Source organism: Drosophila miranda, chromosome 3, assembly GCF_003369915.1.
Source record: "Drosophila miranda strain MSH22 chromosome 3, D.miranda_PacBio2.1, whole genome shotgun sequence".
In the NCBI taxonomy this organism is placed as follows: domain Eukaryota; kingdom Metazoa; phylum Arthropoda; class Insecta; order Diptera; family Drosophilidae; genus Drosophila; species Drosophila miranda.
Genome location: NC_046676.1, coordinates 3,766,731 through 3,781,515, shown reverse-complemented (window position 1 = coordinate 3,781,515; position 14,785 = coordinate 3,766,731). Strand labels below are relative to the sequence as shown.

The following is a 14,785-nucleotide window of genomic DNA, read 5'->3' as shown; positions in this document are numbered from 1 at the left end:
GTTTAACTAGAACAACTAAAAGATCCAGCCCATCCAAATAGCCCTGGGCGAAAGATCCCCCATAGCTAGCCATGATCTCTAGAAAAGTTGACTAGTTTGTAAAACGCGTCACAGCAACCATCACACTAGAAAACCGCGACCCATTACACACAAAATTTGGTTTCTCTGCCTCTGAGAACTGGGCGTCAAGAACATATATCGGGTCAGAAATATAAATGCCAGCCCACCCTTACCCTTATACGCCTATACTCTTACTCGTACGTTACATAAATGTTCAAAATATTGTGGAGGGAAACAAGGATGATAGTTTTCCCACGGATTTGATAACCGTTACGGGCACCGAAGGCGAATTCCCACCTGTTCAATCAATCTACCTCCTCTTGCATTTACGGCATTAATTATTGTAAAATTAACCCGGCCAAAGAGAGGGGCACCCGCCGCTCTCTGCGATTCATTTCAAAAACGCATTCAAATTCGAATTTTGAGTCTTTGTCTCCGGGCGGTCTCGAACCTATGTCATCAAAAGAGTCTGCGAGACTTAACGCGCAGCACCAAACAGGGCTCTCCACAAAAATCGGAAATTTGTGAATTTTGTTGAGCAAGCAGTTCACACTTAAATAAACTGCTTGCATTAACATACCCTTTTGGTCAATTTGAAACTAGCCGCCAACATTTTTTTTAATTTTAAATTAAATTTGAGTTTTCACTCCATTCAATCCAGTCATAATTCCATTTTCATGGTTTAAAATGTGTGTGTTAATTGTTGATAGTACAAAAACTGTTTATGACTTCGTACGAAAACATTTGGAGCTAAAGATAGCAGCTAAGATGAGACGTAAATTGTTCTTTTTTCTGTTGTTGATTATTCTAGCAATGGTTTTATTTATGACGAAAGTCAGTGCCAAACGATGGGCTGATGGAGTAGATGGAGTGTGTGCCTAATCACTTTTTATAGTGTTAAATTATAGCAAGCTTAGCGATAGTTGATTCAAACAAGTAAATTCATTATTTTTGAGCTACCAGCTGATCTCAAAGCGTAGAGCTCTGAGATACACTACACACAATGCAGGCAGCCGAAACTGAGGTTTGCACATACCTATCTATCAAATGTATACCTCAAAGTATTAAAATTCAACTAACTAATCGCCAATTCCACAGCCCAAGCGAACCAAGAGTTATATTGATGAGGTATACCGACTTTTAGAGGAAAAGCCAGGGGTTGAAGAAATATTAATCATGAATCGTTCCGGTGTGCCGATCAAAACGTCAATGGAACGCCAAGACGCACTTCAACATGCCTGTCTTTATGAGAATTCGCGTGAAAAGTGTCAGGCATTTCTATCAAAAATGGAGCCAGCACAGCTCCTGACCATGCTGCGAGTCCGTACCAGATTCCACGAGGTCCTGCTAACACCTGATGGCAAGATAACCGTTTTGGTAGTGCATAATCCAAAGGATACACATCTTAAGGTTGAGGATCTAAATCGTCATTCCTCCAATTTTTAAATAATTACTCCTACATATATCTACGTTGTTAGCCATCCAACTTCTTAGACGTAAAACATTCTTCTCACTTTGTGAGCCCAAACACAACAAACTGTTGATTTATGTGACTACCTGAATATAAATGCAATCAAATAAGTAATAAATAGTCCTCAGAGCTTCAGCTTAAAAACAAAATATATTCCAAAAACAGATGACATTTTCTGACCAACAGAACGTAAATATATTCTTGTACTCGTATTTCTAAAACACATTTCATTTTCATACTCTTCAGTATGTACAACATAAACGTTAAGTTCTTCTAGAACTAATGTAAAATATTCAATTTGGTTGTCTGTTGTTTATTTAAATGGATTAATCCTTCAATGGGAAACACATCAGTGCAGATTTAGCTTGGACAACGTCAAGTCATTCTCGTCAATAGGGGACACCGATAGTTTCATTTTGTGCTCCTTGGCCATTTTGGATAACATTACAATGTCCGAGTTTATATAGGCACCCCGCAAAAGTCCCACCGACGATTTTTCGGAAGTCTCAAGCTCCTTCACAAGTTCTTCAACACTGGGATTACATTTGGTTTCATCCTTTACTTCTTTAAACTTCTGGCCTGACAACGCACGAGTCCAAATGTCCTGAGATGACTCTTTGTATTTTTTTATTTTCTTGTCCAGGTCAGTAATCTTAGCACTGATCTCATTGTTATCGGGCTGCTTGGCTTGAGCCCGCATAAAAATACACCGAGCATCCTTATATTCGCCTAAGGCGGACAGGGCGCAACCTTCCTGGTAGAGGGCCTTACAGGAAGGCTTATTTTCAGTGAGACGCCGCAAGGCTTTCATCGTGATGCACACGCGTTTGGGATTATGCAATTTATTGTAGCAGATCATCAAGTTTTGCTGGAAAAGTTTTAAAAAAAAACACATAAGTGGGGATGAGCCACGACGCTACAAGTTGCATAGTTACATTGAGAGTGATCAACAGAGCGATTTGCTTGCGCTCATCCTCATCATTGGCTAGGCGGCAATAGTTTAGAGAGGTTACCGCCCGCTCGAAGGCAGTGACGGCGTTGCGGTAGCGAAAGCGCTTCACACAGTCCTTGCCATGCATGTGCATGTCTAATGCCTTGGGGTAAACTATTGCAAACTTGTCCCGATCCACAGCGGCCATTGACGCGAAGGCATCTGAGTCCCCGATCAATGTGAAGTCAAGAACTTCGATTTTGAAAAGTCCATCTGAACGTGGTTTAATGCGCGGCGGGCAGCCTATCTCGTGAAACAGCAACTTATAGGATATAATAAACTCGGCTTTTTCATATGGGCGCATGGTAAGTACAGCAGCCTGGAGGCCTTCTAGCACATCGCAACCGGCACCGGTCACAAAATATAATTTAGTTCGGCGCATCAATGAGGAATCAAAAGGAGAACTCTCGCCTTCCCAATAACCACTATAGCGCACAGCGACACGTGCCTTGTCTGGCACCAGACCTCGGCCCTGGTGCCCCTCACGTGTGATGCGCTTAAAAATGTTCTCATTGATCGGCTCCATCAATTTTTTGAGTTCCTCAAACGATTGGGTCCATGGAGAAGCGAGCTCTTCTTCATCAACATCTGGAGCGTTATCACAATCTTCCATTTCGTCGACATTAAAATCATCATCGCCAGCCCCAAATGGCGACTGTTCTACCTCAAATTTTGAGCCAGAGCCAACGAGTTTTCTAGAAGAGTAAGAGGCAGCGTCTAGGTAGCACATGATTGTGCAAATGTATCAAATTTCGATGCTTACCCAAGTTGCAGTGGTTCCTTGAGCATTTGAGTGCAATATGAAAAATAATCTTCCATTTTTTCCACACTTTTTCCCAACTTTAACTTGTTTGGGTTAATTACAAAAATGCGCGCTAGGCAGTGACACCCTCAGAAATATACCAAGTATATACCGATGAAAAAACGACCTTAGCCCACTTATGACCTCTTTAATTAAACAGGAAAACTGCGGAAAATAATACTGTTTGTAAATCTTTTCTCTGAAATTACAAAAAAAAAAAACACACACACACGATACCTTTCACTTTCTTTATTTATGGTGGAATATTAAAAAACCGCCTTGGGCGACAATGGGTTAATCGTTCCGTCGAGGATGGGAAACCATATTTCTCGATTTTGATTCAAGATATGCTAATTTTAGCTACTCCCTTTTATTGAACTTTTTATATAAATAAAAAAATGTTGTAACGAAAAAGGTCGAACTGCCCACAAAGTTTTTTTTCTACACGATTAGCTACTTTTAAGTACTCCTGAGTACATATTTATGTAGATGTGCCAGTTCATAGAACGAATAGATAAAACCACACCATGAAAAACCAATAATTCATTAAACATTTCTAACGCCCCAAATCTGTCTGCGTATTTGAAAAGTAATTAAAAAATTTAATTTTGTAGTCTAGTATAATTAGAAAATCTTTTACCGTTTCTAGTCGCAGGCGACGGATAGAAGTGATATTTATGTGGGGAGTGCTGGTTCCGGCCAAGTGTTCTATGTACCCTGTAACGAACTTGGCTGGTGTCGGGGAGTGAGAGAAGGAGGCACGCGGATATTCCCGGCTGGGAGGCTCGTCGGCTAGTTGGGGTGGTGATCTTGCCCTCCTCTCACTTAATGCCTATTCTCATTATTACAAGGTTATAATCTGTGCGTGCTACGACGAGAGTTAATTTGGACCTAAAATTCGACTGAACACATAATTGGCTCTTTCTTCTACCTGTTCCCGAACGCTTTTCCTCGCCTCCGATCTCGTTGAAGCGGATTGACCCTCCCTTCCTTGGCCATCCATAGGTCGCAATTTTCACGGAATGACCCCTCTGCGTTCTCATGGGGCTCTCAGGGGCATCTGGCTAGCCGAAGGCAAACAAAAACTATATTCTAGAACATTATAAAATTTATTGAACCCTACATAAACAAATTTCTAAACTAAAACTAAACCTAACCCAAAAATAGGTACGCATAAAACAGATAAAATAGATGGAATTTCAAAATGACTTAATAATAGTGATAAACAAAATGAATAATTATTTCACATATAAAAAGATTAACAACGGCCAAACCGAAAGGGGGGAAGAAATAGAAACAGTAAGGGGGGAAGCATATAAAGTATTTGTCACTCTCCTCTTTACTTGTTCAGTGGGACTCGAGTCAAATCGTTCGAGTTGAGTCTTTTACATTTCTCTTTCACACTCAACCGCAGATCCGCATGTCCACCGACGAAAGCGCTTTCCGGAGGAGAATCGGACCTGGAACGAGAACTCCGATAGGGAGTGGCATAAAGCACAACAAAAACTCACTCACAAATTCCCACTTTCCTCTCTCCACACTTACTTTGAGCGACTCATTACATTAAAAAAAAACTTTCTCGCCCTTTTTCTTTTTCTCGTTCGCGCCGCCCCTTGCCGACTGCCGATGTCTTTCTCAAAAAAAACTAACAAAAAAAATTATTTAAATTAACATAAAACACTCGACAATACACATATTATTTCTTTTCAAATTTCTGCCTTCCCGATCTCTTCCCGACCTTCCGCAATCGGGCTGTTTTCGACGACCACTCGCGCCGCCACTCGAAATCTCAGACTGTTCTTGGTCGCGCTCAGTCTGCGCTATGTAGCCCTTCCTTGTCTCGCTCTCCCACCAGAAGATGGAGTTTTTTTCCTCTTCCAAAAACCACTCAACTGCCGCTAGCGTCGTTGGTGCCCGGGTACTTGGGCCTGTAAATTTTCCACCGCAGCTTCGGCTGCTCCTCTGGACCCCTTTTGCGTCCCTCGGCCTCTCGATCTACTCGACGCCTCGGCGTCTTTGGATCCGTGAAGCTGAACCGGGTCGGTATTGTAATGAAAATGCGACGACACGGCGTTCCTCTTCTGCCGTATAAACTGCGCCAATAGCCGGTCCTAGCTTGGAAAAACTAACGCCGAATTAACTCGAGACTTTCTCGTTTCTGAAGCACTTAGATAAAAATATATTTTTTTTTTTTCTGATAAAAGAAAACGAATGCTCGGGTCGAGCGCCAAAACGGGAAGAGACCGAAGCCAAGCCCCTCAACATGCTAGAACCTTCGGGCCCTCTCATAGAACAAGGGAAATGCCAGAGAAAGTTGACAATCTGGGCTGTTAAATCTGCCCCTTTTCGTGACCTCCCAAACCTAGCCCATAGAGGGTGTATGCTCTGCCACGGCCATTACGGTGCCGACCACTAGATGGCGCTGCGAACTAGCTCTCTCGGCTGATCCAAGCGTTACAAATACCCCCTGCCGAAGATCTGACTTAGTGGTATCACACAAGTCGGATCCCAAACTGCGCGGATCAGCTATTGTTTTAAGTCTTTCGCGTGGTATCGCCCAATAGACCGTCCTTGCAGATCCTCTAATTCATAGTAAGCATACCCTATTTTCTTGCGTATTCTGGCCTTCACATATGCTGGGCCCAGTTTGGCACTATAGCCAGCCTGGAAGTTACTTTGCTTGAAGTTCTTTCTGAACACCTCTTGGCCCACTTGATACGAAATCTCTCTTGATCTCAAATTGTAAATCCGTTCGTTTTTCGCCCTTTGCTTCTCCATTATCGTTAAAGCCTTGCTACGTACCAACTCTAACGAATCCTCCTTGGAAAACACTAGGGATTTATCCTCCAACAATCGAAGAGCTCTCAGAATTTTGTCTGTTTCCCCGGAGCTAACGAACTGTTGCCCAAATACCATATAATACGGCGAAGTTCCGAGGCTGGAATGGACCGCGGTTCGCAATGCGCAACAGATACTGCTCTGCTCCTCGTCCCAATTTTTCTGATCTGCCCTCACATATGAGCGAATGGCGGCAATTACCGACCGGTTTACTCGCTCTGACGCATTCGACTGCGGAGAGTATACTGCTGTGGCCGTATGTGATATCTTGTGCGCCTTGAGAAACTTCTGGAAAACTTCCGACTTAAATTGAGAGCCATTGTCCGATACAATGATCTCCGGAAAGCCAAAAGTATGAAACAGATCTTGCTGCAGATACTTGATCACAAGATCAGCCGTTAGTTTTTTGACAGCTTTCAGAAAGACGAACTTTGAATAGTGATCTAACACTATAAATATACCAATGTTCCCGTTTTTTGAGCGTGGATACGGGCCTAGAAAGTCGACGTATAGCTTTTGGAAAAACCTCTGCGACTCAGGTGCCACTCCCATCGGGGGTCGATGGACAGAGTTCGGTGCTTTAGTAGATTTGCACGTGTCGCACGCGAGTACATATGCTTTTACATCTTTGACTAAACTTGGCCAATAGAGAAACTGTCGCACTCGCTCTAAAGTCTTATGAACTCCCCCATGCGATGCTAAGGGATGGTCGTGAGCATTGGCTAATACCTCTGGAATAAGACTCTGTGGGATCCATAACTTCCAGATAAAATTATCATGAAGAGTACTCCCTGTGGCGAAATCACACTTCCTGTACACAAGACCTTCGACCACCCTCAGATCCGGCAGGTTAACGTCATTGGCTTTTATTCTGCTTGCCAGTTCTACATACTCGGCGGACTTAAAAGCTGGGGACTCGAGATCAACTGCTTGACCATAACCAACATCCACGGCCGCCAAATCTTCTTCATTGACTCTGGACAAGGCATCGGGTACAACATTTAAACGACCACTGCGGTGTTCAATTTTGAAGTTAAAGCCCTGTAACTTTAATGCCCATCGGGCTAGCCGCGAATGTAGATCCGTCTGAGTTATGAGCCATTTCAGAGATGCATGATCGGTGATAACCGTAAAATCATGTCCTTCAATGTAGGCTCTGAAACGGTTGATGCAAACGATTGCCGCCAGACACTCTTGCTCGGTCACAGAATAATTTCTTTGCGCCTTATTAAGTTTTTTCGACACAAAAGCTATCGGAAATTCGTCTCCCTCTGGAGTCTTTTTAACCAAGACGCCTCCAACTCCTGATTTGCTGGCATCGCAATGCACAAAGAACGGCTGGTTGAAATCCGGACTGCGAAGAACTGGCGCAGAGCACAACAATTTTTTAAGTTCCTCGAACGCTGTACGTCCTTCTGGTGTCATGACAAATCTGCACTTAGGTTTCAGCAAGTCAGTGAGAGGGGAAGCTATCGACGCAAAATTTGCTATAAATTTACGATACCATCCAACCATTCCAAGGAATCTCCGTAAGGCTTTCAGAGAGTTCGGTACTGGAAAGTCTATCATGGCCGAAATTTTCCCGGGATCCGTTCGAATGACACCCTCCCCGACGATATGACCAAGATACTTCACCGAACGCATACAGAATTTGCTCTTTTCCACGTTAAGCGTTAATCCGGCCAATCGAACATGCTGCGCTACAACTCTCAATACCTTTAGATGCGACGCAAAGCTATCGGAAACGATTAACAAGTCATCCAAGTAGACGAAGACTTCATTGCGAAGTTCCGCCGGGATCACCTTGTCCATCAATCTGGTCATGGTTTGCGACGCGTTGGTGAGACCGAACGGCATGACCTTGAACTGATATAGAGGTTTACCCGGAATTGTGAAAGCAGTTTTGTCCCGAGACCCCGGGTCCAAGGGTATCTGCCAATAGGCATCCTTGAGATCCAGACTTGAGATGAACATTGCTCTGGGGAGGCGACTTAGTATAGCGTCTATTTGCGGCAACGGATAGGCATCCTTTCGTGTAACGGCATTGACCTTCCGGCTGTCTAGGCAAAGTCTAACCTTTCCCGGTTTCTGGACTAGCACAACTGGAGAGGACCAGGCGCTATCAGATTTCTCAATAACTCCTAATTTGAGCATCCTGTCCACTTCAGAATACAGAAATTTCTCCACTGCTGGTGACACGGGAAAATGCCGTTGTTTTACGGGCTTGGCATCTCCTGCATCGATCGAGTGCGACAAAACCGATGTTCTACCCAAACCAGAGACTGCAAAGGATGGAAATCCCGACACCACCTTCTGCAAATCCTCTTTCTGGCTTAGAGTTAGTTCATGCGATTCCTGACAAATTTCTGCTACCTGCATCTCCGGAGGTAAAAAATTGAACGTAGACCAAAAATCGATTCCTAGATATAAGTCCTGGCTAAGCGACGGAATGATATGTAGTTCCAAGTCCTTCACAACCTTATCATAGGTGACTGGAGTTCTCAATCGCCCCAGATTGACTGCCGCTTGCCATCTGCAGTATGAGCAACTGAGATTCCCCGTTTAAATGGAATCCTACTGGTGATTATTTGTTTAGCCAAATTCCCATCAACTACACTCATCGCTGCCCCCGTATCTAACAACCCAAGCACTGGCCGCTCAAAAATGTTTACTTCTGCGTACGGACGTTTATCTAGCTCTTTGTACCTAATCGCATTTATTGATTTAGCTGCCTTCCAAAATGATCTCATCCGTTTGGAGTGTCTTGAATTGGATTTACGACGGAACAGTGTTTCTGCAGCCTCTGCATCTGAATGAGAATTAAGGAAATTGTGCCATAAATTTGTTGCTACACTACTGACGGACTGGACTGGAATGGTTGTATCTATAACTGCCTGGTGATGCTTTTCTACTGGCTGGCGTCTGGGTTCGCGGATTTTTGGCGACGCACACTTTGAAGCTGACGAGGCTGTGTGCTCGCCCTGCCGTTTTTTTTCTGACATTTTTCACAAGCTGGTTTGTAAATGTTTGGAATGCCACACCCATAGCAAAAGATCTTGCGTTTGGATTCGCAATCCTGGTACCGATGTCCTTCCTTATGGCAGTTCCAACATACCAAGGCCAACGCTCCTATTTCGCCTTCGCCCTCCCCTTCGGAAAACTCCGTTGCGTCATCAGACATGTGCTCCTCCACCAACTCAGCCACTTGCCTACGGAAAGGGACACTCTTTTGATAACCATAATTCCGTCTCACGTCATCCAGGAAACTCTCTCTTCGTCTGCATATTTCCCTGAGCTCCCCAACCGAAGTTATGTTTATATTGAGCAACTCGTGCCTTACTTCGGGCCTCAAATTCCTTCGCAGTATGTCTACCACAGACTTTTCTGGCAAGGGAGACTCTAAACTATCCATTAGCTGAACTATGGCGTCATAAAAAGCATCGAACCCTTCCTTTTCTTTTTGCTTCCGGTCCCTGATCGCTTCTCGAATGTCCACATCCGTGCGAGTGTCTCGGAACTGTTTCCTTAATGCCTGACAAAGCAAGTCCCATCGTACAACTACCACTGACCTCTGAAACCTCCAAAAGAATTCACGAGCCTTTCCGTCAAAGAGGATGCTAGCGTTGCTACATAGCACCGCGAAGTTGCTTTCCAGCGTTGAATGGGTAAGAGCTTCTACTCTATAGATAAAATTATCAACGCTAATTCCTTCCGCATTCCCGCTAAATCGTAGCTTCCAACCATTCATAATGTGTACGACCTTGTCCGGCCTTTGGGACAGGTCGGAAGCTAAACTTCTAGGAGTGTCTCTGCCCTCTCTGTAAAATCCTGTCGATTCTCGGCCTCCGCCTGCTTCCTGACCCTGCGAACTATGGTCCTGAGCTAAGTTTCGAGTATGATGATCTCGGCCAGTCAGTTGAAGATGAGCAGCGACATTGGTTTGTATTATTTGCGCCATCTGCTCCGACAACTGGGATAAAAGGTCGTTTTGCATGGCCCGCACTGCTTGGGTAATCATGATCCCTATATTCCCGCTATCCACTGGAGCCGACCCTGGGTTATTAACGGGTGCTCCCGCCGCTGGGGTGCCTGAAGCTTTTTCTTTGCCTCCTGCCTGCTGTTTGGCGGTTTGCATGCCCGAGCCCGATGCGCAGCCTTGCAAGTCAAAAGTGACTCTTCCACACCTAGGACATTTGGCATTTTCCCTCGAATATGGCACTATGCAAGCTTTATGAAATTCGTGGCCACACCTGGTCTTGTATAACTGCTGAGATCCAAACTCTTCTCCACACAGAATGCAGACGGACGGATCTACAGGTTCTCCCTCCATTATTAATACGTTCCCTTTATCTCCAACTGTTAACTTCCGCTTACTCTGTCACTCACTATCAACGAGATTCAACGATTCGAGATTCAAAACAGCTGACCCGCTCAATTCCCTTCGGTACTTCAACTAGCCTTTCCTTCTTCAGCGCTCACAACTCTCTGCCGGTCAATGACCTATCTCAACTGAACCAGCTGTTCCGCGTTTTATCACCCTTGTTCTCTCCTAACACCTTCGTTTGTGACACTTTTTTTTTTTTGTTTGCCGCTTGAGGAATTAAGACGCGTTTATTGTTGAAAACAAAACATAAAACAAATTATAAATAAAAAATAATATTTTGTAAAAACCGCAATATATAAAGAAATACAAAAACATTTATTTGCCTTCAAGCATAGCTTAGTTCCCCTGAAAAAAAAATCTTATTGGAACTGGTGTGAGAAGAAAGAACAAACATAATTTACCGCTACTTGTGCCGTGCTAATCAGCCCTCGCAACAACCAAATGTTTTGTTGCTTTGGCGCGCCGATCCGCAAGACAAAAACAACGACTGCAAGCTAAAGTGCGAGTAAATCGAAGCTAATCAGTTTCGTCTTCTTTACTCTCCTTCGCACTCTTGCTTCTGCGGACAGGTATGCTGGTTTTCCATCACCCGTGGCCAGGCAAACTCTTTATAAAGAGATTGTTCTGTCTTTCCAAGCGTTTGATGGCTAGCTCTGCCGCATACTATTGCTGAAAGTGGATGGGTCTTTGCCAAAACTTGTTATCCGTGGTCAGGGTAGACTTATCTAAAGACTTCTTCCCTGCTTTTCCAAACGTCTAACTAGTTGGGCTACGGACTCCATTACTGTAGGGTATTTAATCGCCTACTAAGCTCTACGTCTTCAGCCGTGGCTTGTCGATCGCTGCTAGCAACTTCTCAACAATAACTCCTATGCGACTGATTTGCAAAATTTAGCTGACTGTGAAGCTCGTTATTCTGGCCCAGATGCTGCAGCAACCGTAGTTTGAGAATAAAAGCGGACCAACGTATATGCTTCTCTTCTCAAGCTCACTACATAGTATCTAGTTTGCCAGAAAAATCGAAAGTGTTTTTGATGTGTGTTCCTGCGATATTGTTGACCACATCGAGATGCGGTTCTACCAATTATTTTGGGTCCCATTGTTGGGCGCCACTAACTTTATAATAATGAAATTAATAATTACTTATAACTGTAACGAACTTGGCAGGTGTCGGGGAGTGAGAGAAGGGGGCACGCGGATATTCCCGGCTGGGAGGCTCGTCGGCTAGTTGGGGTGGTGATCTTGCCCTCCTCTCACTTAATGCCTATTCTCATTATTACAAGGTTATAATCTGTGCGTGCTACGACGAGAGTTAATTTGGACCTAAAATTCGACTGAACACATAATTGGCTCTTTCTTCTACCTGTTCCCGAACGCTTTTCCTCGCCTCCGATCTCGTTGAAGCGGATTGACCCTCCCTTCCTTGGCCATCCATAGGTCGCAATTTTCACGGAATGACCCCTCTGCGTTCTCATGGGGCTCTCAGGGGCATCTGGCTAGCCGAAGGCAAACAAAAACTATATTCTAGAACATTATAAAATTTATTGAACCCTACATAAACAAATTTCTAAACTAAAACTAAACCTAACCCAAAAATAGGTACGCATAAAACAGATAAAATAGATGGAATTTCAAAATGACTTAATAATAGTGATAAACAAAATGAATAATTATTTCACATATAAAAAGATTAACAACGGCCAAACCGAAAGGGGGGAAGAAATAGAAACAGTAAGGGGGAAGCATATAAAGTATTTGTCCCTCTCCTCTTTACTTGTTCAGTGGGACTCGAGTCAAATCGTTCGAGTTGAGTCTTTTACATTTCTCTTTCACACTCAACCGCAGATCCGCATGTCCACCGACGAAAGAGCTTTCCGGAGGAGAATCGGACCTGGAACGAGAACTCCGATAGGGAGTGGCATAAAGCACAACAAAAACTCACTCACAAATTCCCCACTTCCCTCTCTCCACACTTACTTTGAGCGACTCATTACATTAAAAAAAAACTTTCTCGCCCCTTTTCTTTTTCTCGTTCGCGCCGCCCCTTGCCGACTGCCGATGTCTTTCTCAAAAAAAACTAACAAAAAAAAATTATTTAAATTAACATAAAACACTCGACAATACACATATTATTTCTTTTCAAATTTTTGCCTTCCCGATCTCTTCCCGACCTTCCGCAATCGGGCTGTTTTCGACGACCACTCGCGCCGCCACTCGAAATCTCAGACTGTTCTTGGTCGCGCTCAGTCTGCGCTATGTAGCCCTTCCTTGTCTCGCTCTCCCACCAGAAGATGGAGTTTTTTTCCTCTTCCAAAAACCACTCAACTGCCGCTAGCGTCGTTGGTGCCCGGGTACTTGGGCCTGTAAATTTTCCACCGCAGCTTCGGCTGCTCCTCTGGACCCCTTTTGCGTCCCTCGGCCTCTCGATCTACTCGACGCCTCGGCGTCTTTGGATCCGTGAAGCTGAACCGGGTCGGTATTGTAATGAAAATGCGACGACACGGCGTTCCTCTTCTGCCGTATAAACTGCGCCAATAGCCGGTCCTAGCTTGGAAAAACTAACGCCGAATTAACTCGAGACTTTCTCGTTTCTGAAGCACTTAGATAAAAATATATTTTTTTTTTTTCTGATAAAAGAAAACGAATGCTCGGGTCGAGCGCCAAAACGGGAAGAGACCGAAGCCAAGCCCCTCAACATGCTAGAACCTTCGGGCCCTCTCATAGAACAAGGGAAATGCCAGAGAAAGTTGACAATCTGGGCTGTTAAATCTATCATCCTTCCCTATGCCCCTTTTCGTGACCTCCCAAACCTAGCCCATAGAGGGTGTATGCTCTGCCACGGCCATTACGGTGCCGACCACTAGATGGCGCTGCGAACTAGCTCTCTCGGCTGATCCAAGCGTTACAAATACCCCCTGCCGAAGATCTGACTTAGTGGTATCACACAAGTCGGATCCCAAACTGCGCGGATCAGCTATTGTTTTAAGTCTTTCGCGTGGTATCGCCCAATAGACCGTCCTTGCAGATCCTCTAATTCATAGTAAGCATACCCTATTTTCTTGCGTATTCTGGCCTTCACATATGCTGGGCCCAGTTTGGCACTATAGCCAGCCTGGAAGTTACTTTGCTTGAAGTTCTTTCTGAACACCTCTTGGCCCACTTGATACGAAATCTCCCTTGATCTCAAATTGTAAATCCGTTCGTTTTTCGCCCTTTGCTTCTCCATTATCGTTAAAGCCTTGCTACGTACCAACTCTAACGAATCCTCCTTGGAAAACACTAGGGATTTATCCTCCAACAATCGAAGAGCTCTCAGAATTTTGTCTGTTTCCCCGGAGCTAACGAACTGTTGCCCAAATACCATATAATACGGCGAAGTTCCGAGGCTGGAATGGACCGCGGTTCGCAATGCGCAACAGATACTGCTCAGCTCCTCGTCCCAATTTTTCTGATCTGCCCTCACATATGAGCGAATGGCGGCAATTACCGACCGGTTTACTCGCTCTGACGCATTCGACTGCGGAGAGTATACTGCTGTGGCCGTATGTGATATCTTGTGCGCCTTGAGAAACTTCTGGAAAACTTCCGACTTAAATTGAGAGCCATTGTCCGATACAATGATCTCCGGAAAGCCAAAAGTATGAAACAGATCTTGCTGCAGATACTTGATCACAAGATCAGCCGTTAGTTTTTTGACAGCTTTCAGAAAGACGAACTTTGAATAGTGATCTAACACTATAAATATACCAATGTTCCCGTTTTTTGAGCGTGGATACGGGCCTAGAAAGTCGACGTATAGCTTTTGGAAAAACCTCTGCGACTCAGGTGCCACTCCCATCGGGGGTCGATGGACAGAGTTCGGTGCTTTAGTAGATTTGCACGTGTCGCACGCGAGTACATATGCTTTTACATCTTTGACTAAACTTGGCCAATAGAGAAACTGTCGCACTCGCTCTAAAGTCTTATGAACTCCCCCATGCGATGCTAAGGGATGGTCGTGAGCATTGGCTAATACCTCTGGAATAAGACTCTGTGGGATCCATAACTTCCAGATAAAATTATCATGAAGAGTACTCCCTGTGGCGAAATCACACTTCCTGTACACAAGACCTTCGACCACCCTCAGATCCGGCAGGTTAACGTCATTGGCTTTTATTCTGCTTGCCAGTTCTACATACTCGGCGGACTTAAAAGCTGGGGACTCGAGATCAACTGCTTGACCATAACCAACATCCACGG

At 44.5% G+C, this 14,785-nt stretch overlaps 2 protein-coding genes and 1 long non-coding RNA gene across 4 annotated transcripts; 1 reads left to right on the top strand and 2 right to left on the bottom strand.

The window, feature by feature from the left end:
• The first annotated feature begins 842 nt into the window (after positions 1–842).
• On the top strand, positions 843–1,680 carry LOC117188217 (dynein light chain roadblock-type 1-like). 2 transcript variants are annotated; one of them, XR_004472514.1, is made up of 2 exons: positions 843–1,109; positions 1,159–1,216. XR_004472514.1 is itself a non-coding variant. In XM_033391717.1 (2 exons), the coding sequence occupies exons 1-2, from the start codon at positions 1,064–1,066 to the stop codon at positions 1,504–1,506; spliced, it is 369 nt and encodes a 122-aa protein (XP_033247608.1). In that variant the 5' UTR covers positions 993–1,063; the 3' UTR covers positions 1,507–1,680. The 2 variants fall into 2 exon arrangements, 1 of the variants encoding a protein (XP_033247608.1); XM_033391717.1 differs by having other exon boundaries at positions 993–1,084; positions 1,159–1,680.
• Positions 1,681–1,702: 22 nt separating this feature from the next.
• Positions 1,703–3,425, bottom strand: LOC117188216 (inactive peptidyl-prolyl cis-trans isomerase shutdown-like). Its single transcript, XM_033391716.1, has 3 exons — positions 3,286–3,425; positions 2,467–3,217; positions 1,703–2,399 (listed from the first exon to the last, which is right to left on the bottom strand). The coding sequence occupies exons 1-3, from the start codon at positions 3,339–3,341 to the stop codon at positions 1,881–1,883; spliced, it is 1,326 nt and encodes a 441-aa protein (XP_033247607.1). The 5' UTR covers positions 3,342–3,425; the 3' UTR covers positions 1,703–1,880.
• Positions 3,426–10,840: 7,415 nt separating this feature from the next.
• LOC117188191 lies at positions 10,841–11,727 on the bottom strand. The gene is made up of 2 exons (XR_004472508.1): positions 10,948–11,727; positions 10,841–10,891 (listed from the first exon to the last, which is right to left on the bottom strand). It is a non-coding gene; the product is annotated as an uncharacterized LOC117188191 (long non-coding RNA).
• Positions 11,728–14,785: the final 3,058 nt, after the last annotated feature.